General features: G+C 39.9%; 1 protein-coding gene across 1 annotated transcript in view; it reads left to right on the top strand.

Moving 5' to 3' along the window:
* The window catches only part of slc13a3 (solute carrier family 13 member 3), a 128,540-nt gene that overhangs the window by 60,273 nt on the left and 42,437 nt on the right, over positions 1–25,830 (top strand). Inside the window, exons 8-9 of the mRNA XM_039734979.1 lie at positions 7,139–7,243; positions 14,018–14,115. Of these exons, the coding sequence (XP_039590913.1) occupies positions 7,139–7,243; positions 14,018–14,115 (203 nt within the window). The remainder of the gene's footprint in view (positions 1–7,138; positions 7,244–14,017; positions 14,116–25,830) is intronic.

The raw sequence follows: 25,830 nt of genomic DNA, 5'->3' as shown, positions 1-25,830 counted from the left end.
ACCCTGGAGTAGAAGCAGCAGCTGTAACCGCTGTGTTCTTCCCATATATTCAAGACTTCATTTACAATATAACAAACTTCACCTTTTTCATAACCTCTGCTGCGTTTCTTTGCACAGTATGCTGTTAGAGGTATCACAACCAGCAGCCATACCACCTACACTTCAGAACAGGTTGTCCACCTGAAACTAAGTATGTTCGGGCCCAGGGCCCAGCTAGTGCCTGAATGGGAGACCATCTAGGAAAAGCTTGGGTTGCTGCTGGAACAGGTGTTAGTGAAACAGCAGAGGGCACCTACCCTGTGTTCTGTCTGTGGATCCCAAAGCCTCAGTGCAGTGATGGATACAATGTGTTCTAAAAATGGCACCGTCCTTTTGGATGAGACCTAAATCCGAGGTCCTGACTCACTGTGGTCATAAAAGATCCCTGGGCATCCTTTGTAAAGAGTAGGGTGTATCCTGATGTCCAGGCTAAATTGCCCTCCATGGCCTAATCATTCTGACCACCTAATCATCCCCTGCCTCTAATTGGCTAACAACAACAACAACATTTATTTATATAGCACATTTTCATACAAAAAGTAGCTCAAAGTGCTTTACATAATGAAGAAAAGACAAAATAAGAAATTAAAATAGGACAACATTAGTTAACATAGAAAAGGAGTAAGGGCCGATGGCCAGGGTGCACAGAAAAAAACAAACAAAAACCTCCAGACGGCTGGAGAAAAAAATAAAATCTGCAGGGGTTCCAGGCCACGGGACCGCCCAGTCCCCTCTGGGCATTCTACCTCACATAAATGAAATAGTCCTCTTTGTAGTTAGGGTTTTCACGGAGTTACTTGATGTTGATGGTCATACAGGCTTCTGGCTTTAAATCCATCCATCATTGTTGGAACATCATGATGCTTTAAGTAGATGGTGGTGGTGCAAGCCACCACCAAAAGGATACCGGAAAAGGAAACAGAAGAGATAGTAGGGGTTAGTACAGATTTTAAAGCCACCATGAATAGTTATTATAATGAGTTGGATATACAGAGTATCAGGATTTTAATTACAATGAAGTTATGAAAAGGCCATGTTAAAGTAATGTGTTTTCAGCAGTTTTTTAAACTGCTCTACTGTATCAGCCTGGCGAATTCCTATTGGCAGGCTATTCTAGATTTTAGGTGCATAACAGCAGAAGGCCGCCTCACCACTTCTTTTAAGTTTTGTTCTTGGAATTCTAAGGAGACACTCATTTGAGGATCTGAGGTTATGATTTGGAATATAAGGTGTCAGACATTCCGATATATAAGATGGGGCGAGATTATTTAAGGCTTTATAAACCATAAGCAGAATTTTAAAGTCAATCCTGAATGACACAGGTAACCAGTGTAGTGACATCAAAACTGGAGAAATGTGCTTGGATTTTCTTTTCCTAGTTAGGATTCTAGCAGCTGCATTCTGCACTCGTTGCAAACGATTTACAGTATGTCTTTTTTGGGTAGTCCTGAGAGGAGTGCGTTACAGTAATCTAGTCGACTGAAAACAAACACGTGAACTAATTTCTCAGCATCTTTCAGTGATATAAGAGGTCTAACTTTAGCTATGTTTCTTAAGTGAAAAAATGCTGTCCTGGTGATCTGATTAATATACGATTTAAAATTCAGATTACAATCAACAATCACCCCTAAGCTTTTTACCTCCGTCTTGACTTTTAATCCTAATGTATCCAGTTTATTTCTAATAGCCTCATTGTATCCATTATTGCCAATCACTACGATTTCAGTTATCTCTCTGTTTAACTTGAGAAAGTTACTATTCATCCATACACAAGGCTAACTATCTCTCATCACTTTATAGCTCATGTGTGGTGAGTGTACTGGCACAAAAATGGCTGCTGTCATATCATCCAGGTAGATACCACATATTAGTGGTGACTGAATGACTCCCCACTCCCTGAAGTGCTTTGAGTAGTGAGAAAATTGATATATAAATGTAAAGAATTATTATTATTAAGTTCACTATTTCTCTTATATGATCCTCGCTATGGCCACTAACATATTTCAAAGGAAAAAACGCAAATAATACAATTTGAAGATTCATCAGCCTATAACAGAGATTCAGATTTTTAAAGAAAGTCTCACTGTTAATGTGGATTATCCTCAGCCTGAAAATCATTTCCATTTCTTTTTATGTGTAGTATTTAATATACCTGCAATAAGCAGTATTTAATTTAATAAAAGTACTGCAGGGAGATCACTCTATACATAAGCAAGAAGACTCCTAGAGTTCTGCCTGTGGAGATTAAAATACATTTACTGAAAATTGGGCACAGAATTGCAGTTGAATAAACATATCACATTTGATTGTCTCGCTTCACTGTTCATCAAAAACTGTCTGACCTGCCTGAAAAACAGGCCTGAGTTACCTCAAAAGCTTGCACACTGTAATCTGTTCAGTTAGCCAATAAAAGAAATAATTTTCCTTGACTTCTCATTGCATCCATAATGGCTAACACGGTACAACACCCTAGTACTAAAAACTGACTTGAAATTGTAGTCAGGTTTTGGCACAAATTCAGTTATATGGATTTTAGGTTGAGAGGTACCGGCTAGATATAGTCGGGCTCACCTCTACGCACGGTCTGGGCTCTGGAACCATTCCTCTTGAGAGAGGCTGGACTTTGTTCCACTTTGGAGATGCTGTGGGTGAGAGGCGTCGGGCAGGGGTGGGCTTGCTTATGGCCCCCCCGGCTCGAGGCCTGCACGTTGGGGTTCTCCCGGTTATGCGCCGAACAACAGTTCAGAGTACCCAGCCTTCTTGGAGTCCCTGGAAGAGACGCTGCGAGGTGCAGCTTCTTGGGGGACTATCATCCTGCTGGGAGACTTAAACGCTAACGTTGGCAACAACAGTGAAACCTGGAGAGGTGTGATTGGGAGGAATGGCCTCCCTGATCTAAACTTGAGTGATGTTCAGTTGTTGGACTTCTGCGCTGGTCATGGATTGTCCATAACGAACACCATGTTCAAACATAAGGGTGTCCATAAGTGCACTTGGCGCCAGGATGCCCAAGGTCGCAGCTCAATGATCGACTTTGTAATCGTGTCATCAGATCTGCGACCTTATGTCTTGGATATTTAGGTGAAGAGAGGGGCTGAGCTGTCAACTGATCACCACCTAGTGGTAAGTTGGATCAGATGGCAGGAGAGGCTGCCGGACAGACCAGGCAGACCCAAACGTATAATGAGGGTCTGCTTGGAACATCTGGCGGAGGAACCGGTCAGAAAGATCTTTAACTGCCACCTCCGGCAAAACTTCAATCTCATTCCGAGGGAGGTGAAGGACATTGAGTCTGAATGGGCCATGTTCCGAACCTCCATTGTTGAAGCAGCAGAACGGAGCTGTGGCCACAAGGTTGTCGGTGCCTCTCATGGCGGCAATCCACGAACTCGGTGGTGAACACCTAAGGTTCGAGAAGTTGTCAAGCTGAAGAAAGAGTCCTATCGGGTCTGTTTGACCAGTGGGACTCCAGAGGCAGCTGAGGGGTACCTGCGGGCCAAGCGTGTGGCGGCATCAGCTGTTGCAGAGGCAAAAACTCGGGCATGGGTGGAGTTTGGGGAAGCCATGGAAAACGACTTTCAGTCGGCACCGAGAAGGTTCTGGCAAACTGTCAGGTGCCTCAGTAAGGCAAAGTGGTGCTCCACTAACACTGTGTACAGTGGAGATGGGGCCTTGCTGACTTCAACTGGAGATGTTATTGACCGGTGGAAGGAATACTTCGAGGATCTTCTCAGTCCCACCAGCATGTCTTCCTTAGAGGAACCAGAGCTCGAGGACTCCAGGTGGAGGGGTTGGGGGAGCCCGTCCATAACAGGGGCTGATGTAGTTAAAAAGCTCCAAGTTGGTGGGGCCCCTGGGGTGGACGAGGTTCACCCTGGGTTCCTCAAGGCTCTGGATGTTGTGGGTCTGTCCTGGTTGACACATCTCTGCAACATTGCATGGACACTGGGGGCAGGGCCTCTGGATTGGCAAACCAGGGTGGTGGTCCCCCTTTTTAAGAAGGGTGACCGGAGGATGTGCTCCAACTATAGGGGGATCACACTCCTCAGCCTCCCCGGTAAGGTCTATTCAAGGGTGCTGGAGAAGAGAGTTCAGTCGATGGTCGAATCTCAAATTCAAGAGGAACAATGAGGATTCTGTCCCGGCCGTGGAACACTGGACCAGCTCTACACCCTGGCCAGGATCCTGGAGGGGGCATGGGAGTTTGCCCATCCAGTCCACATGTGTTTTGTGGATTTGTAGAAGGTATTTGACCATGTCCCTTGAAGCATCCTGTGGGGTGTGCTCCAAGAGTATGGGGTACAAGGCTCGTTGTTATGAGCCATTCAGTCCCTGTACAGGAGGAGCAGGAGCTTGGTCCGCATTGCCGGTAATAAGTCAGACTCGTTTCCTGTTGAGGTTGGACTCCGCCAGGGCTGCCTTTTGTCACTGATTCTGTTCATAAGTTATATGGACAGAATTTCTAGGCGCAGCCAAGGAGTGGAGGGGGTCTGGTTCGGTGACCTCAGAATCTCGTCTCTGCTATTTGCGGATGATGTGGTTCTGTTGGCTTTATTGGACAGTGACCTCCAGCTCTCACTGGAGCGGTTCACAGCCGAGTGGATGAGAATCAGCACCTCTTAATCCAAAGCCATGGTTCTCTGCCGGAACAGGGTGGAATGCTTTCTCCGGGTTGAGAACACATTACTGCCTCAAGTGGAGGAGTTCAAGTATCTTGGGGTCTTGTTCATGAGTGAGGGAAGAATGGAACGGGAGGTTGACAGATGGATCGGTGTGGCATCCGCAGTAATGCGGGCTCTGTAACGGTCTGTCGTAGTGAAGAGACAGCTGAGCCGAAAGGCGAGGCTGTCGATTTACCAGTCGATCTACGTTCCTACCTTCAGCTATGGCCACGAGCCTTGGGTAGTGACCTGAAAGAGCAAGATTGCAGATACAAGAGGCCAAAATGAGTTTTCTTCGCAGGGTGGCTGGGCTTTCCCTTAGAGATAGGGTGAGGAGTTCAGTTATCCGGGAGAGACTCGGAGTAGAGTCACAGCTCCTCTGCATTGAGAGGAGTCAGTTGAGTTGGTTTGGGTATCTGTTTAGAATGCCCCCTGGACGCCTCCCTGGGGGGGGTGTTCTGGGCATGCCCCACTGGGAGAAGGCCATGCGGCAGACCCAGGACACGCTGAAGGGATTATATTTCCCGGTTGGCCTTGGAACGCCTCGGGGTCCTCCCAGAGTAGCTGGAGGAGGTGGCCGAGGAGAAGGAAGTCTGGGCTTCCCTGCTTAGGCTGTTGTCCCCGCAACCTGACCTCAGATAAGCAGTGGATAATGGATGGATGGATGGATTTTAAGCATCCATTTAAATGGCATGCACTGGAAATGAAAACTGGCTGTGGACAAATTACAGGGAACTTCTAAGCAGCAATTCATGAAAATGTTACTAATGCAACAGATAGGACCATTGGTGCTCACACTAGTAGATTCAGAGAGTTTCTGTTCATAGACAGCAGTGTTAGAGTACAGCCAGTCTTAATAACAAATATTACTTAAATACAATATGTGTATAAACAAGTACATGCAAATATATATTGTATATAATTACATTCTACTTTATACTATTTTTTGTATGTGTGTCTTTTTGTGGATATCATATTACTAGGTGTGCCTCAATAACCTAGTTACTCACAGAAACCTAATGTTTCAAATACCTTTTAAATCCTTATTCCAGTTAAAGAAATCATGATGTTGGCCTCTGAGAAACCTGATTACCATAGGTAAATCTCTTTATGAATAATCTGATTATGCAGCCATGCAAACCCTTAACCACGTTACTGTTAGTCAGGATGTTGTAGTCTGCGCATGTCCATTTGTAGAGGCTCTGTCAGCCTGGGCATGTATTTGTTTCACACTCACTTTCAGCAGCCATGGGTAGAAGCGTTCCATTTTCAGATACAACTCTTTGGGCGAGCGCATTATTCTGTCTCATGGCTGAAGTAATCTGTCGCAATATTTAAGAAACTGCTAAATTAATTTGATGAGCTAAAAGTACAGTGCCAAACTCGGCAACACAAGCTGAAGAGCAGTAGGATAATGCATTAAGAGTAACACACGTTATATACTCCGATTACTTTTTAAAGTAATGAGTTCCCCTAATGCAGTTCTTATCTTACTGAAGTAAAAATACCTGTGTTGTTATTATTGAAGCAGCACTGTGTACAAGGCAAGAAACACACATACTGGTACACTGATTCACTGCAAGGCTCAATCTTACAGCCAAGTAGAAAATAGTGTGCTGTAAATAAACACAAGAAAATTATCACAGGCACCATGTTTGTTTTCAGATTCACGGTGGCCAATGATAAGTTTTAACTCTTTTTTTTGTGCATTTCAATGGTGTCAGAGTGTTTTGACAAAGAAGAACTCCAGAAGATTACTTGTGAATGTACTGTAAATGCACATTAATGAGAAATCCGATTTCTGTCTTAACGGGTTATTCACCTTGATCTGGTTATGTGTGTGCATGTGGATGCCCTTACTGTCACAGTTCTGAACAGACATCAAAGTAAGAATTTTGTTGTACTTTTTATATTATGTCCACATAATATTACGTTTGAAGTGTTAATAGACATCCACATATTACATTTTATATTTTCTCCAATATTCAGTGTTTGCCTATTTTAGTTAATTTTAATTTGTAAACTGTGAAAGAAGAATGATAAAAGAAGAAATGTAAAACCAAAAAGCTACCAGAATATGCACCATAAAAATTTACTAATAAACATTCTCGTCTGCATTTGTCAAAATCCATGCTTTTCCTAGTATGTTGACCAAAGTAAGTTGAGCCTTTACGATCAAATGGGCACAAGGGCAAAAAAGTGATAGGACCATGGTGTTACCACTTCTTTTATCTGAGTGGCCTAGTCCCTCTCGCAAATGAATGAGTATAAATCTGCTTTGAACCTTTTTTTGAGGGGCTGGAAGGTATGTGGGGGGGCGTTGGGGTGTTGATGTTTCTCCTCTTTGAACATTACCACAGTGAAGAGATCACAGATGTCAAAATAAATACACATGTATAGTCATGGTTCACACCTAACATGTTTCTGTTTTTTCTCAGGTTTGCTGAAGGAGCCATCGGTGTCTTTTTCGTGTTGTTTGCACTCCTCCTTTTTACCCGAGATCCTAAATTCTTTCCTGGCTGGGCAAAGCTTTTTAAATCAGGGTAAGAATGAGCATATCAAAATATAAATTGTGTTGTAGAACAATGGAAGGCATTTTCCTGCAGTCTTGTCACAACATATGTACACCCTGAGCAACAAATCTCTTGTCAGGGGCTGGCACTTGAAAGGTTAGGAATGTCGGAAGGGGGGGAAGTTAAGAAAAACCCCACATCAACAGAACCTTAGCATATTATGAAAATTTAGTCAGAGTATGTGAATAGGTGCAGAGAGATAGTCAAGAATTCTTGTTTTCTGTGACCCTGCAACCTGGTAAAAATATACTTGAGTTTCAGTGTGAAGTTACTGACAAGCTCCAAATATATTTGGATAGCTGGAATTCCTTTGGTGATCAGCTGAGGTATTTAAAAGGTTAGGAATCTGGGAAGACCCTGCCCTAGTTAAAAAACCCACATTAACAGAACCTTAGCATGTTATGAAAACTGAAGCTTTGGTAAGGATGGCATTTTCATGCAATATCAGTTTTTTTAACATCTATTATTATAAAAAAAATCCTGCGACAAGACAAGACTTTTTGGAAGATTTTTTAAAGTCCCGCAAGACAAGACTTTGGCCATGAGATTTTTTCAAGTCATGCCTTTCTCTCAAACATTTTCAACCACACCTACAGTACCCTCACCTCTCATTCGTGTCAATGCTTTTGACAGACACAGTTCTTGCTCTCTCAGCTCTTATAAATTTTGTTTCCCTCACTTTAAGTTCCCAATTAAAAAAGACGTATTATGTCCAAATCCTATTCAAGAATTTCATCACAAAGGGTTATCAACAGAAGAAATGAGTACACGGGCAATCCTAGCATGAGAAACGATGAAGTCAAATGAATTAACGCGAAAAATGTTGATCGGGCACTTTTAGGGGGCGGCAAAGAATTACTGTATATTTTAGTCTTTTAAATTGAAATACCTAAATAAGGGGGCGGCTGACACCCACGCTACGCCACTGTCGGTTACACAGCAAATTGGTTAAATGAGTATCAATAGACTATGCTGAAACAGTTGGTGGTGATGGTGTGGAAGATAAAATCAACAAATTACAATATCCTGAAGAATATCTACAACCGTTAACACTGTCTGATGTTCCACTGCACGAATTACTGTAGAAAGAAGGATGTATCCAAGAAAGGTAATGTAGTACATCTTCAGGTGATAACATTACACAGCAAAGGAGATCTCGATATGCCATTTGTATTTAAACATTAACAGTTTCGTGTTAGAATAGCTTTTTCAAAGATAATTTACAAATCTCAGAGCCAAACATTCAAAAAAGTCATTTTATTTAATAGAGAGAAAGAAACAAAATTCAATCACGGGCAGTTATACAGTACATTGCATTGTAACAGTGAAAGTCCAAACACTGAATCAAAATTCAATGCAATATTGACAAAAATTTAATTAAAAAAATAAAGTTGTTTTTACTGAAGTTTTACAGTAAAAGTGTAAGTTTAAAAAGTGTTTGCGTGTTAATTTCAAAGCCAAACAGAACAAAATCGTATTATGCAACCAATAACTCTTACGCAACATGAAACATAATTTACTTTCAAATTATTACGTTTTAATATTTTTTAATATGGTTTTGGCTAGCAAAGAGGCAGGGGGCAAAGGCCACTAATTATAAATTAAAAATAAAGTTAACTATGAACCACAAGAGTTACATACAAATCAAGTGCCTAATTGATATACTCCTTTTAAAGAGTGTCTTTAAGGTTTAATTATAGATGCTGTAGCCGCTGAGGCGTAAGGCGATGTCAAGCACCGGTACGTGTTGAAAGAAAGATTGCTTTTTAAAATATTTAGTGAATGTTAAAAGCAAATAATCCACACAAGAATAAAAGAAAAAATAGTTACACACGTAGAATAAAAGGCAAAAAAAGGGAAAAATGTATCTTCTCTAAACTTAGCTTTTCTTGAGAAACTTTAGTTATTTCTGTAGTTAAAAGTTCTTTACTTCTTCTTCTTTACTTAAAGATTCTTAACTTCTTATATACTTAAAGATTCTCAGCTTCTTCTTCTGTATGCTTTAAACGTACGGCACAGCACATAAATGAAGTGCTGTTTTCTTATATATTTACTTCACACACTCAAAAGGCCCATAGGCCGGTTGGCATGGTTTAAAACCTTATGCCTTCCACACCTTACACATGGCAAGGCTGGTCACTAACTGAAGAATAATATTTACTCAAAGCTGATAGACATGGGGGGGCGGCATGGTGGTGCAGTGGGTAGCGCTGCTGCCTCTCAGTTAGGAGACCTGGGCTCGCTTCCCGGGTCCTCCCTGCATGGAGTTTGCATGTTCTCCCCGTGTCTGCGTGGGTTTCCTTCCATAGTCCAAAGACATGCAGGTTAGGTGGATTGGTGATTCTAAATTGGCCCTAGTGTGTGCTTGGTGTGTTTGTGTGTGTTCTGCGGTGCGTTGGCACCCTGCCCAGGATTGGTTCCTGCCTTGTGCCCTATGTTGGCTGGGATTGGCTCCAGCAGACCCCCGTGACCCTGTAGTTGGGATTCAGTAAGTTGGATAATGGATGGATGGATGTTAGAAATGGCAAGAATATACCAATACAATTCTACTTACGGTGGTTATAGGAACCTCCCATAGATTATGCATTGTCATCTAGTAAAATATTCATGAATCTTATAGAACTAGGAAAATGGTTCTTACAGATTCAATGTCTGTTAAATGTCTCTTGTGTTTAGTTAGAAAAGGCAGGCACTATTAAGATGGCATTACAGAGTTTGAAACCCGTCAAGATATTAAGAGAAGTGTGTGGGAGGAGCAAAGCTGCCCAATTTCCTTTTGTATTCATTTTTGCCACTGCAACACACATTAAAAATATGTCTTTGGCTTAAACAAGCAACAAAGAATTTCTACATCCACATCTTAATTGTTTAAATACCTATTTCCAGTGTTTTATTGATTTTAAACTTTTTTTTTTAATTTCACATTTTTCCAAATATTTATTTGTTTGTTTGTTTATTTATTACTCTTTATATATCCTTGGGGTGTTTTATTACAAGTACACTTCACCCACATGCAATACGTAGCAACTCATGTCTAGTGAAATTTGGATGTGAGGCAGAGTGACATAAATATGCCTTGCTTCTGGCAACATTATTTCATGTGCCAAACCTGATGATAAGTTATGGTTATAAACTAAACATTTCCATCTTGATAAAATCAGTTGAGATTTATAAAGTGTTTGTATTCATTTAAAAAGATTCCAGTATGAAGTATACATGTATGTGTTTAACATTCTTGTATGCAGCTTTTTACATGCGTTTTGTGTACACTGTGTATTGCCACATGTCCACAGACAGGAATGTACTGCCCTACTGCAGTTAAATACTTCTGAGTATAATAAACAATATACAGACAAAATATGCAATAGAAACCTAAAATGAGAACTTCAGAACTTGGTGTAGTCAGTAAGTACCCACTAGAGGGGTCTGCCTGAAGATATTTTACAATGTAATTAACTTCTCTGGGACTTGGCAGTGAGTCAGCATCAGTAGGTAAAGAGCATTTTTGTTATTGTTGAATATAATGGGTGCCCATCCATACAGAAAATAGGACAGAATAGATTGGCTGTGGTTTTGAGCTTTAAACCACAATTTCTGTCTGTGACTCACTGTGTGTCTGTGTGAAAAATATCTACCGTATACACAATTATTTGTGTATTTGTTCCAAAGTGGAAATTTAGCTTTTCACAAAAGCTCAAACATATAATAAACAGCAACAGCAGTATAGTGTATATACTGTTATTTAGTTAAGATGATTTACCAGATATCAGCCAAGTAGAAGTAGTAGTACTGCATGCACAACTAACAAGCAACACATCACCACTCTCACCAAGATTAACAATGCACCCTACAAAATATCCATTTGGCCAACGTCTGAAAAGTAAATGTTTGGAAAACAAAAAATATGGACAAGAATAAAACAAATTCTGCATTATTTTGATATGTCTTTGTCTTACTCATATTTATTATTTCAGGGAGTAGGTGTCATTGAAGAAAGAAAATGAAACAAATGCCACACAAATTACAACAAGAAAGCTTTGAAATTGTAACACTGATGTGAAAGGAATATCGCATCAAAACGGGTACAGACAAGTAACCTGCCCCACTACTTCAGAAATCCAAAGCTTAGTTAGGGAGAGCAAAGTGCCAACTAATACTAACTAATGTATCAGTAGAATAATCAGAAGGGAAGATGCTATATAATACTTCTTTTTCTTTTGGCTGCTCCCATTAGGAGTTGCCACAGTGGATCATCTTCCATATCTTCTGCATCTTGCTCTATCACATCCTTCACTCGCATATCCTCTCTCACCACATCCATAAATCTCCCTTAGGCCTTCATCTTTTCCTCTTACCTGGCAGCTCATCCTTCTCCCAATATACTCAGTATTTCTCCTCTGCACATGTCCAAACCAACACAATCACACTTTGACTTTGTCTCCCAACCATCCAACTTGAGCTGACCCTCTAATGTCCTCATTTCTAATCCTGTCCATCCTCGTCATACCCAATGCAAATCTTAGCATCTTTAACTCTGCTACCTCCAGATCTGTCTCCTGCTTTCTGGTCGGTGCCACCGTCTCCAACTCATATAACATAGCTGGTCTCAATACCGTCCTGTAGACCTTCCCTTTCACTCTTGGTGATACCCATCTGTCACAAATCACTCCTGACACTCTTCTCCACCCATTCCACCCTGCCTGCACTCTCTTTTTCACCTCTCTTCCACAATCCCCATTACTCTGTACTGTTGATCCCAAGTATTTAAACTCATCCACCTTCTCCATCTCTATTCCTTGCATCCTCACCATTCCACTGATCACCCTTTCATTTACACACTTGTATTCTGTCTTGTTCCTACTGACCTTCATTCCTCTCCTCTCTAGAGCATATCTCCACCTCCTCTCCAGGGTCTCCTCAACCTGCTCCCTACTCTTGCTACAGATCACAATGTCATCAGCAAACATCATAGTCCACAGGGACTCCTGTCTAATCTTGTCTGTCAACCTGTCCATCACCATTGCAGCTGCTATATAATACTAAAGACAATAATACCATTTTTTGAGCATTTAAACTTTTTAAATGAGTATAACCTAACTTTCACAGAAAGCCAGGGGCTGGTCTGTATGATGGCCTAAAGCAGTTTCAGCATCCATTATACTTTTACAAAAATGTACTTGAAAAGGCAACATACTGGATGTCACATTACTCAACTTTTTCGCATGGGGTATGTCAGATTTGCCAGCTGCAGTTGCTGGTCTTGAGGCTCCACAACAGTTACCAAATGTGAATCAATCTTCCAGTGCAGTCGTGCTCACCCCTTGGCGTGCTGCCTGAGAGACACTAAACTGCTGCAGTGAGTTAAGCCGCAGTTTTGGCCCTTTATTTCTTTCCTACCTTCTTCTATGGAATGTAAAATATAAGACATCAGACAGATGAGCTTCTCTTCTGTTTTGTGAGGTCCACATTCCAGTGCTGCCAGACAAAGCAGGCGTTGTGCGGAGAATTAATTATTGCAGTGGGTTTAGTCTCTTTTTCCATTACGTTTTAGTACATAAAATAGGAGACGTCAAACAGCCAAGCTCCTCTTCTATTTGTGAGGTCCTAAGTCCCAGTATTCCTTTTTCCTCGTCGCTACACTAAATGAATTGTACTACCCGATGAGCATTCATTGTCAACTCTCCTGTACACAGAGCCTGCTCCTACGACTAAAGACAAAGTTAGACATGTTTGATTTTATCATAGTGAGTCATGGACTAGTTGAAGTGAGTCACTGGCTATGTTACATTATGACACTGGCTACGATTAGCTTCACAGGAGCATATTTCTTGCACTCACTAAGATGATAGATAGATAGATAGACAGATAGATAGATAGATAGATACTTTATTAATCCCAAGGGGAAATTCACATACTCCAGCAGCAGTATACTGATACAAAGAAACAATATTAAATTAAATAGTAATAAAAATGAAAAAAAATATATATATATATATATATATATAAAAATTAAAAAAGCAGACAATAACTTTGAGTAATGTTAATGTTATGTAAATAAAGACTTCAGCTGTAAATCGCCCGATTGTAAAATAGGCTTAAATCTAGAGTGGAGTTAATGCAATGGCCTGCATTGTGAAAGAGCAGAACCTATGAGAGGAGAAGAGCTGAACAAGAGAGTGTTAAGGTAGATAAGCCACAGGATATAAGGGCACAGAAATGTCTAAGTAGGAACAAAATGGCAATCTGCCTCTACAGGTCTATTTTAAGTCATGGTGTGCTGCGGTTGTTGTCCACCCGGTGTATGTGTAGCTAGAGGGGAGTACCCATAGTCTGTTAGCTCACTTTGACTTTTTTATGCTTGTCTCAAAATGCGAGAACATTCCAAAATAACTGAAAGAAATGTGCAGAAAAAAATACCAGATGACCTTATTTTAGTTAAACAGAATAACTACAGAATACCCATAATGGCTTCTTTTATCCAGCACTCCATACTTATACCAATAAGATATATCGGGAAACCCATTAGCCTGATGATTTCTCTTTACTTAAACATATGGCCTATTGGTTAAAGGAGCTAGCTGAAAGAAAATGATTGTGCAAGGGTTTTCAGTCCTCATTGATACCCTGAGTGACTCATAAACCAGTTCAATTAATATGGAAAAATACAGCTTTGTGGAATATCTTGGGATGGTATGTGCCATGTAAGACCACCCTGCATAATAATAATTGTCTGCTTGCCTTCAGGTTTGTCACAGATGCTGTCACTGGTATTACCATCATCACAATTTTATTCTTCTTTCCTTCCCAAAAGCCTTCGATTAAGTGGTGGTTTGACATGAAGGGTAAGTGCCTATCCATTTTGTAATTCTGAAAAAAAAATGTACCTTGTTTGTTTTGCTTTAAACTGCACCAATGCTGATGTGAAGGCAGGGAGAGGACGTGTGACTCAGCAGGACACCATCTGGAGGTGAAGTGAGCATGTCCTTTTTGGATACTGTAATAACGTGTGCTTGACCACAGTGCACATGCAGTGTGAGCTGTCTGCTTTGTCACTGGTTATTTATGACTGAGCAAGGAAAAAAGTACTGATTTTCAAAACAAGGACTGCTGAAATAAAGAAGGAAGTTGACTTCCGCTTTATGTGTTTATTGTTGCCACAGATCATTGAGTAAGTCCGTTTGACATGATTAATAATCACTTGACCTTCCAGTGAGCGGTTAACTCCAAGTTTGATGAGCAAAAATGCTATGTGGGTCAGTAATTGGTTGTTCTCTGTCCTTTAAGATATCTGAAATTTGAAAAGTTCATGAAATGCACAAAGAATCAATCATTTTCTTGTTGAAATCTGAAAACCGTACAAAATAGACTGACGAGTGCACAATTTTAACATCTTTTTGCATTCACATCCCAGTGAGCACTACTTTGATTGTTAATCTACATGCAGCTCCCGCTCAATGAATTTCTTCATATTCTTTAGAGCAGGGGTGTTGAGTTCTGGTCCTGGAGGACTACCATGCCTACAGGTTTAATTTCTAACCATCCTCTTAATTAATGACCAAGTTTTGCTGTTAATTGACTGTTTTTCCATTTATTGTAATTGCTTTGTTTTTTAAGACTGAGTCTTCTGAATTGCTTCTTTTTTCCAAACAAAACAGATGTGACGTGAGGCAACAGGTGATCCAACCAATTTCACGCCAACCACTTTCTTAATTAGAAGTTCGATCTTGTTTTTGTTAATTAAATGTGTCATTTAATACTATGGCATTTTGGTGCTCTCATTCTGCCACACCAAACATTTCCAAAACTGTTTTCTTTTTTTAGGAGCACTGTCAAAATGTTTTGAGGACTTGAGCAGATCAACATTACTGAGACCTTCACCTTTCTTTATTTTTAAATATCATATGAATGTCGCAGGTTAACTGGTATTGTGTTGGCTTGTTTTGTATCTCATTATTGTTAGCTAAGTAAGGACCAAAGAAACAATTAGGCAGCCTGAGTCTTAAATAGAAAATCAATAAAAAGTAAGCCAAAACAGTTAATTATCAGCAAAAATGGTCACTAATTTAGAAGATGGTTAGAATGAAAGCCACAGTAGACCTCCAGGACCGGAGTTGGACACCCCTGGTTTAGAGACATGTCTTCTAATGAATGTACTCCCTTTCACAGTCCGCTTGATCTTTAAGTTACGTTTCTGTTCCTCCAAATGAGCTGGTGGACAAACCTGGGCAAGCCTTTATGGAACCTTTATGGTGCTTTAAGGACTTCCTACAGGCATCTGTTTGTCATTTACTGCTAGATACTCTAATTTAAACCAAACATTTATTAAGGATCCACTACACAGCAGTAACTTACCAATAGATGCACTGTAGGCTGCCTTTCTTTTAAAGTGCTTTGTGGCTCTTTTAAAACTAAACAAAGCATTTGTTAAGTCATTATTTTAAAGGAATAATTGACTAATAGATTTAGGTAGCTATCCAAAAGTATTATTACCTTATTATGTTTATTGAGATACTGTAACTGCAATGTTCGTGTACACTCACTGGACAAATTATTAGGAACAGCTGTACACCTGATTTTCCATGCAATAAGTAATCACTTAACAAAACCACAATACATAAAATCATGCAGATTTATGTCATCAGCTTCACATCAAACCCCAGAATGAGGAAAAATGTGATCTCTGAGGTTTTGACTGTGGTACCACATGGGCTGGTTTGAGTATTTCTGTAACTGCTCATCTCCTGGGATTTTCACACACAACAGTCTCTGTTTACTCAGAATGGTAAGAAAAGCTAAAAACATCCAGTGAATGACAGTTCTCTGGAGGTAAATGCCTTATTAATGAGTGAGTTCAGAGGAGAATGTCTCTGATAGCCACTCTGTATAACTGTGGTGAGCAGAAAAGCATCTCAGAATGCACAATCTTGAGGTAAATGGGTAAGAACAACAGAGGACCTCATTGGGTTTTAGTTCTATCAGCTAAAATCAGACAGCCAAGGCTGCAGTGGTCAAAGGCTCACCAAAACTGGACAGCTGTAGACTGGAAAAATGTAGCCTGGTCTGTTGAATCTCAATTTCTGCTGAGGCACACAGACGGTAGAATCAGAATTTGGTGCCAATATGAATCCAAGCTTGCCTTGTGTCAACAGTCCAGGCTGGTGTTGGCAGTGGTTATGGTTGTGTAGAAAATGTTTTCTTGGCACATTTTGGGTCCATTAATGCCAATCAATCATCACTTGAATACCACGGCTTATTTGAGCATTGTTTCTGATCATGTGCATCCCTTCATGGACCCAATTTACCCACCTCCTAATAGCTAGCTCCATGATGATAATGCACCATGTCACAAAGCTGATTTCATGATCATGATAATGAGTTCAGCGTTCTTCTGTGACCATCCCAGTCACTAGAAAGATGACCTTTAGGATGTGGTGGAATGGGAAATTCACAATATGGATAAAGAAATGACAAATCTACTCAAATTGAGTGATACTATCATGTCAAGATGGACACAGAATCTTAAAAGAATGTTTCCAACATCTTGTAGAATAAATAGCATGAAGCACTGAGATAGATCTGAGGGCAAAAGAAGACCCTGACCAGTATTAGTATAGTGGTCCTAAAAGTTTTCTCAGTGAGTTCTTATTTCTATTCATCATTTCTTACTTCTGTATGTGGTTGATGTTCTTGATCAGCACTCTCTATATAGCTTGGTCCTGCACCTCCTCTTCAGTCAGACGCTTTTCCTTCAGATCCTCTTTTACTTTATCTATCCACCTCTGCTTTGTCCCTCCTCATCACTTGTCCATAACACTTACAACTTACTTTCTTGTACTTTTTAGCTATGTTTCCCACTTTTGTTGTACCTCTGATTGTCTCATTTCTTATTCTGTCTTTATCTCCACACATCCACCTCAACATTCTTATTTCTGCCACATCTAATTTCTTCTCCTGCGTTCCCATTACCGTCCATGTCTCAGCTCCATATATTATTGTTGGTCTTACCACTGTCTTTACCTTACCTTTAACTTATAGCTGTTATTTCAAAAGAAACAATCTGTTCAATCTGCCTAATCTACCCGAAACTGTCAAGTGTCGTTCCAATAAACCCTAAAATGTTGTCGCAAGTCTTCTGTGGGTGGACATAAGCTACAATTCATCTCACTACATACAGGCACTTAGAGCGCTTACACAAATTTATAGGGATTCAGTCAGTCAGTCTTTGTCCAACCTGCTATATCCTAACACAGGATCATGCACAGGGTGCAAGGCAGGAACAAATCCTGGGCAGGGTGCCAGCCCACCACAGTTTATAGGGATTATACATGTAAAATAAACTTCTAAACTATACAACATCTACATGCATTCACACACAAAATGAACTGAAGACGCAGTAACACAAGCAATCTCAATGTTACTATCAAAAAAGCAATATAAAATTACTGTTATGATATGACCTGGTGATGCCAGTCCTTGAGTTGTTACAAATATTGTATTGGAACATTCAATCAAATTAAATATGTCTTATTTGAAGTAGTTTGCTCAGACTCTTTTCTAATACATTCTGAAATGAAGGCATATTAGTAGTTTGTGCTGCTGAATTCCAGTTCATGACTATACAGTATGGATCAACTAGGCCAGTTATAAAATTGGCAAATAAAACCCTCTGGAACTCAAAGATTGAAACATTAGGAATCCATAAATTCAATGTGATCCCGAGCACTCTCAAAGGTGTCCGATTTCACGGCAGACTGTGGCATGTATTCCAACTATTTATGACCCCTCTGATGGAGGAGGCTGCTGTGACCTGTTCTGACCCTGCCGTCCTTCTGCTTGAATTCTGCAAGAAACACTTTGAATGGGGAACTCTTCTTTTTAGCGTCTTATATTTATAGACCCCATGTGATGTTCTCCTCTTTGCCCCACATTTCTCAGATCAGGCAAATGCCTGAGTTTGGAAAAATAATACAAACACATGGAATTAAACGGGAAAATAGCTGCAAAGATGATTAAGCATGTAAATGTCAAAAAATTAATTTCTTCTTCATGGTAGCTTAGCAATAAGAGGAAGATAGTGCTTTGATTTTTGTATGTGGGAGTTCTAGTAAGGCAATATCTCTTCGATTACTTACAGGTATTTTAAGTGCAAAGGTTTTTGGCTTTTAAAATTAAGCTTGTTCTCAATGGTAAAAAAAGATGGGAAACTGCATTTGTTTACTTTTTGCAGAAGCAAAAAACTCCTCTTAGGCCCCATGTAGTTAATCTTTAGAGATCAGATGTCAATATTGCTTTAGCACTGAACCGCCAGTGATATGAACCCATTGTCCTTTGGCTTTTTCCCTCCATCTATGCCTGACCTGTGCAGTTCATGTAATGATAAATTAAATATTGAGCACACAACATTCAGCCCTTCTGGCCTTTTGCTTAAATTGGAGTATCATTTAGGAATAGAAAGATCTCATTAGAAGCTGTAGATCACTCCTTGGGCTCAGCCAGTAATGAATGTTATAAATTTCAAGGCAATCAATGCAGCATTGCTAGTAAATTGCTAAATGTTATAAGACAGTATCATTTTTCGCAATTTTTATATTATTCCAAATCGCATATGAACTTGAACAGAATCAGCAAAATTTAAATGAAGGTAAGAGAAATGATATAACTGATTTGGAATAAGACACTTTAAAGTTGATAAGGCAATGTAAAAAGGACTTATGGTGGATTCAGGAAGTATTCAGACCCCTTCACTTTTTGCACATTTTGTTATGTGGCAGCTCTAGTGCTAAAATTATTTAAATTCATTCAGAATGACAAAGCAAAACCATGGTTTTAGTAATTTTTGCAAATTTATTTAAAATATTCAACAGAAATATCCAATTGACGCAAGTATTCAGACTCAATTACTCCGTACATAGTTGGCAATGATTACAGCTGAGGGTCTTCTTGTGTTTGACAGTTAACTTTGCACACCTGCACTTTTAACACTCCTGTGTTGTCTTTACTTTGTGTTTAGGATCATTGTCTTGTTGGAAGGTGAACCTTTGGACCAGTCTGAGGTCCAGAGCTGTTTGGAGCAGTACCCTATACTTTTCTCCATTCAGCTTTCTCTCAACGCTGTCTAGTCTCCAAGTCTCTGCTGCTGAAAAACAATCCCAGAGGATAAATCTGTCACCACCATGCTTTGCGAATGGAATGGCATTGCACAGGTGACGAGTGTTGCTTTGTTTTGTCCAGACTTGATGCTATCTTGGTTTCATCATACCAGCGAATCTTGTTTCTCAACAGTCTGAGACCTTTAAATGCCTTTTGCAAACTTCAATCGGGTTTCCACGTGTCTTTACTGAAGAGGGGCTTCTGTCTTCCCACTTTGACGTAAAGCCCAGATCGGTGCCATGTTGCAGTGATGATTGTCCTTTTGATAGTTTCTCTAGTCTTCACACAGTTTCTGTTGAAGTCAGCCAGAGTGACCATCAGGTTCTTGGTCACCTCTCTTAACATGGCATTTCTCCCCCGATTGCTCGCTTTGGCCGCGTGCCTGGCTCTGGAAAGAGTTGTGGTCATTCCAAAATTCTTCCAAGTAAGAATTATGGTGGACTCTGTGGTCTTGGAAACCTTCAATCCTGCATCATTTTTTCGTAGCCTTCACCGTATCTGTGTAATGACACAATGCCGTCTTTAAACTCTGCAGGCAATCTCTTCAATCTCATGGCTTGGTTTTTGTTCTGATACACATTGTCTATTTTCTATAGATAGGTGTATGCCTCTCCAAATCATATCTAATCAATTAAAGTGACCACAAGTAGACTCCAAACAAAGTGTAGAGACGACGATCAATAGAATGGGATGTACCTGAGTCAAATTTCAGGGGTCATACGAAAAAGACTGAATACTTGTGCCAATCAGCTATTTCAGTTTTTCATTTTATAATAAAAAATAAAAATCCAAGAATCCGAAAACAAGCATGCAGTCTTTGATCATTTTTTGAGTTTTATAGATATGTTTAGTCCTTCATCTTTGGTAATGTACCGTATATACTCGCGGGTAAGTTCTCCCTCCGATAAGTTGGAAGTTGATTTTACAGTATAATTTCTGGTATTTTATAATATCTGTCATAGTCAAATACGGAAAACTCACGCTATTGGTCCAAGATATTATGATATGCTAACGCTAACCTGAGAAAGTAACCACTGAGCACACTGCCTTTTTTTTCTATGTGGGTGCGGCAATGCGCTGTATCAGTGTGTGCTCCTAACCTCTCTCTCTCTCTACTGTGCCTACGTGACCACACGGTAATACCTGAACTATTCCGAAGTGACGTTTGCACTGTTTTGTGTTTTTTGTATCTCATACCCTCATACACCTTTATCATAAGAGCATCCCTTAAATACGATGGAGCATTTGATCAGAAGAAAATATGAAGCTGGCTTTAAATTAAACATCGTTGAATTAGTGAAAGAAATTGGTAACTGCTCCACTGCAACAAACTGATGCAAGATTGGAGGAGGCAAGAAGATGTAAAAAAAAAAATGTAAGCATTGCATACAGGTGCATAAATCGGGGTCTGATTTTATGACTGACTTTTCGAGTTTCAAGACCTGACTTATATGTGAGTATATATGGCGAATAACATTACCTATCACCTATTTATATCTTCGACTGACCTGAGCCACCAATGATTTGTAGTATAACCACTGGCAGCTGTACCCCTTGATCACACTATTTTGACATATCAATAGCAAATTGTTAAATTAAAACTCAACTGACACCTTTTCTTAAATAAAATAAGTATTTTGTAATGTTACTTGTAACTTTAAAAAGTAATCAGACTGTGTAACAGTCAATAAAAATCCGCCGCAACAGGATTTAGATCTCTGCTGAGCCTTTAAAGATCACCGGATGCAATGAATGGACCCAATGTGCTAGGTTTGCCAGTGGATTTGACTAGAATATTCAAGTTTGGCTTTTTAACAAGGGCACATTTCTTGTCTGAAAACAGTGGGAGTTAAAGTGGCCCGATATGGATTTAACTCTTTAGATGCATGTTAAATCACATAGTTCATTGATGAAGATAAGCGATCAAGTGTGCCAGGTTTACCAGAGAATTTAAATTAGTGAACCCGCATTGGACTGGGTAAACTTCACATGCACTAAATACGTGAACTATGAATTCATTTAATAACTTGTGCAAATAAGAGGCTGCGGGTTAGTAAGTAGATGGCTAACTAATGTCATTTCCGTTTACTATAAATTAGTGCAGTGGTTAGCATTGATGCTTCGCGGATTTAACGATCTGGGCTTGAATGCATAGCCTGCTTTTATAAACTTGCCAATATCCATTTCTGTGGACTGTAACTGTGTGAGGAAAACATCAAACTGTTCAGTGATATGACCTGCTTCCAGAAAATGATGTACAGTAGCATGTGATGGCATTTGGTGCTCATCTGAATGTATGCCGGTGCAACCTTAATGTACCTGGTGCGCAGGCTATGGTAAGTTGTGGGCACGAGATATATATATGGTGGGCATGAGATAGTAAGTTCTATGCACCAAATTATTTCCCAGGAAGAAAAACACCATATCTCCTCAGGTGCTCTGCACAAGTGTGTAGACGGATACCTGTAAACATAAAGCACGTACCTAAACCCTTACCCTCTGTAACAAAGGTGCTATATAGGCGCCTGACCAGACACAGATGGACATGGAGGCACGTATAAAAATAAACAAACTTTTATTTTCTTCACCTATGGGGCATGTCTTCCCTGTGAACCCCACAGGCAATACACAGTCCCAAAGCACAACAAGACCCACAACAGTTCCCTCTCTTTACCACCACTCCTCCTCAAGCTTAGTCCTCCTCCTCCCAACTCTGGCTCATGAGTGGTGGTGGCTGGCCCCTTTTTAAGCCCACCTGGAACTGTTCCAGGTGCTTGGCCACCTGGTCCCAATTGCCCTTCCGGATGGGGCTGAAGACAGCACCCCCTAGCGGCCACCCCAGCTCCCAACCAAGCTGTGGAGGACTCCATCTCCCATGGAGCCATGCAGGAGGCTGGGGAATCACCATCGGCCAGGGAGGCTGCCACCAAGTGTCCCGGGGGAGGTATTGAGCTGTCCATGGTTGCTCTCCCGGAACATATGCAGCAGGGTCGTCGCACACGTCCCACAAGCCTAATCTTAAGTATAGTGTAACGGGGTATGCGATGGGCATTTTGTGACTGACGTTCTGGGCATTACCTGATGTACGTCATAGGTATTGCAAGCTTCTGTTAAACCCATCTCCAACCATCCCACACTCCTTTAATAAATAAAAGCCAACCCTTCTGCTTTTTTATATCACCATGCTATAAGAGCTGGAAGTGACGTCAAACTGAAGCGCCATGGCCTTGGTAAAGGAGTAATTAGGTAGCCCCAATGTGCACTTTTGTAATTTTTTAATCTTACATTGTCTCATACAAACATGAAAATACTTTGTACATACATGAAAGTATCTCGTACGTACAAGATAAGAGTTATCCCATAATTTTTTTCACTGTGCAGTTCAGAGCTTCCGTATAAATGCACTAAAAAGTAAAAAATACATTTTTCTTTAACACAATTTTAATGGTTATATGTGATTAAATACTATTATGGGACACATAAAAATTAATTAATTCAATTCAATTCAATCAATCATCTTAAAATTAAAAAAAACATTGTAATTGCCCACCATGCTAAACAAGTTTCAAAAATTGTTTGAATCGATTTATTTACAGTATGTGAGCTGCACAATTTTATTTAGTCACATATAACCACAAAAATTGTAGTTAAAGAAAAATTATTTTTTGCTTTTTAGTGCATTAATAACTAAAGTAAATAAAATCTTTTTGCATAAAAAAACAGTATACATATTTTTAAAATGTCGGCATCATTTGTACAGTCCTAAAAAGGGCTAATTTTGGCATCTGTGGTTTCACCTCTTTACTGTGCGTCCTAAATGAAATAGTTCTATTGATATTCAAAAATGTTTTTTTTTTTTTATGCAAAAGGGGATTAATTTACGTGTCATTATTCCTAATAGGTAATCTGCTATACAGTGTCTTTTTAAAAAAAAAAAAAAATAAAAAACTTCTAATAAACCAAAATTACTACTTAGATTTTATTACTTGACTTGTTTTCTTGCTTGCACTTTAGTAAAGATTTGACAAAACCTATGAGTAAAGCATATATAAAATATGTTTGTGATTTCATGGGGCAAACTAATAGATAACATGATTGTGAAGAAATAACTTTCACTTGAAAAATACTGAATATTTGTCACAGTTGAATGTGTTACTACTAATACTCGAGTACTGGAGCAGTATTGTCACGTGTACAGAGTTCAGTGAAATCTTTCTTGCATGTCTAAACAATATGCAACATGTTGCTACTATCTGGTGCCATGACAAGCAAGGCAGCTATTGTGTTGGGGGCATGAGTGTTCTTATATGTCTGACACATTTGTATAAGGTGATGTGTAACAAATGTCTCTCTATTATAAAAAAAAATCTGGGAAGGAGAAAAATCTTGGAAGGACATGAGACGTGATTTTCTCAGAGAGAGACTTATACATCCCGTGAGAAAGAGATTTCACCACACCCGGGGCCAGAAGTAAAGGACAAAGAATAGATGACAAAGTAGAATGTCGTAAATAATTCAAAAATGTTGGTGCAATACACATACAGAGCTGGTTAGAGATAATGAAAGTACAAAAATTCAAAAGCCTCAAAAAAAGAATAAGAAAGATCGTATTAGCGCAAACAAACGTAAATTATTACTTGGTGAAATAATGGAACAGCGAAAAGAGATCGAATATATTGTTCGGATTTAAACTTTAAGTTAGATATTGTGGATCCTCTAATTCATGTTGCCAGCAAGAATTAAAAGATTCCAAAAAAATTGGCGCAGTATGAAGTCCCGTGAGACAGAGATTCTTTCAAGTCATGCCCTACTTACAACTATTTTCAAAAAAGACCACAGTCATCTAAACTCAGTTGTGTGAATGCTTTTGTCAGACACTTCCTGTGCTCTCAGCTCTTGTATACAGGGTGTCCCAAAAAGAATATCGGAGTTTTAAACAGCTGTAGCTTGGCGCCCATTGATAAGAGACTGCAGAGCAACCTAGTGGCATCTTGAGGAATTAATCTAGTTTCATTTCTTATATAAAAAAAAAACAGAGTTTCACAGAGTTATACACTCACCTAAAGGATTATTAGGAACACCATACTAATACAGTGTTTGACCCCCTTATGCCTTCAGAACTGCCTTAATTCTACATGGCATTGATTCAACAAGGTGCTGAAAGCATTTAGAAATGTTGGCCCATATTGATAGGATAGCATCTTGCAGTTGATGGAGATTTGTGGGATGCACATTCAGGGCACGAAGCTCCTGTTCCACCACATCCCAAAAATGCTCTATTGGGTTGAGATCTGGTGACTGTGGGGGCCATTTTAGTACAGTGAACTCATTGTCATGTTCAAGAAACCAATTTGAAATGATTCGAGCTTTGTGACATGGTGCATTATCCTGCTGGAAGTAGCCATCAGAGGATGGGTACATGGTGGTCATGAAGGGATGGACATGGTCAGAAACAATGCTCAGGTAGCCCGTGGCATTTAAACGATGCCCAATTGGCACTAAGGGGCCTAAAGTGTGCCAAGAAAACATCCCCCACCCCATTACACCATCACCACCAGCCTGCACAGTGGTAACAAGGCATGATGGATCCATGTTCTCATTCTGTTTACGCCAAATTCTGACTCTACCATTTGAAAGCCATTTGCTGCATACCTCGGTTGTAACAAGTGGTTATTTCAGTCAAAGTTGCTCTTCTATCAGCTTGAATCAGTCGGCCCATTCTCCTCTGACCTCTAGCATCAACAAGGCATTTTCGCCCACAGGACTGCCGCATACTGGATGTTTTTCCCTTTTCACACCATTCTTTGTAAACCCTAGAAATGGTTGTGCGTGAAAATCCCAGTAACTGAGCAGATTGTGAAATACTCACCAACAACCATGCCATGCTCAAAATTGCTTAAATCACCTTTCTTTCCCATTCTGACATTCAGTTTGGAGTTCAGGAGATTGTCTTGACCAGGACCACACCCCTAAATGCATTGAAGCAACTGCCATGTGATTGGTTGATTAGATAATTGCATTAATGAGAAATTGAACAGGTGTTCCTAATAATCCTTTAGGTGAGTGTATGTATTGAATTATACAAGCATATACAAAAACTGTTATATTCATGTGTTTCGTGTGCAAAAAACATTAGTCTTGGGGGAGTCTTGTTCATGTTCGACAACTGCATGAGGGTTTTCTTCACCCCAAATTCGTACATTATGTTGATTTACCTTCCCACTAATGTGAAACGTGGCCTCATCACTTAAGATAATCAAGGAACAAAAAATCTTCATTGGTCTCCAAATTTTGCAGGACGAAACTCAACTTGACGCGTCTTATCCCCTCGTCTAAGGGCCTGAACCAACTGCAGACGATACGGTTTCATAACCAACCGTCATCAGAGAATTCTCCATATACTTGAC

The sequence above is a fragment of the Polypterus senegalus genome, chromosome 14 (assembly GCF_016835505.1).
Source record: "Polypterus senegalus isolate Bchr_013 chromosome 14, ASM1683550v1, whole genome shotgun sequence".
In the NCBI taxonomy this organism is placed as follows: Eukaryota; Metazoa; Chordata; class Cladistia; order Polypteriformes; family Polypteridae; genus Polypterus; species Polypterus senegalus.
Note: the sequence above shows the minus strand (reverse complement) of the source record. Positions and strands in the feature narration are given on the sequence as shown.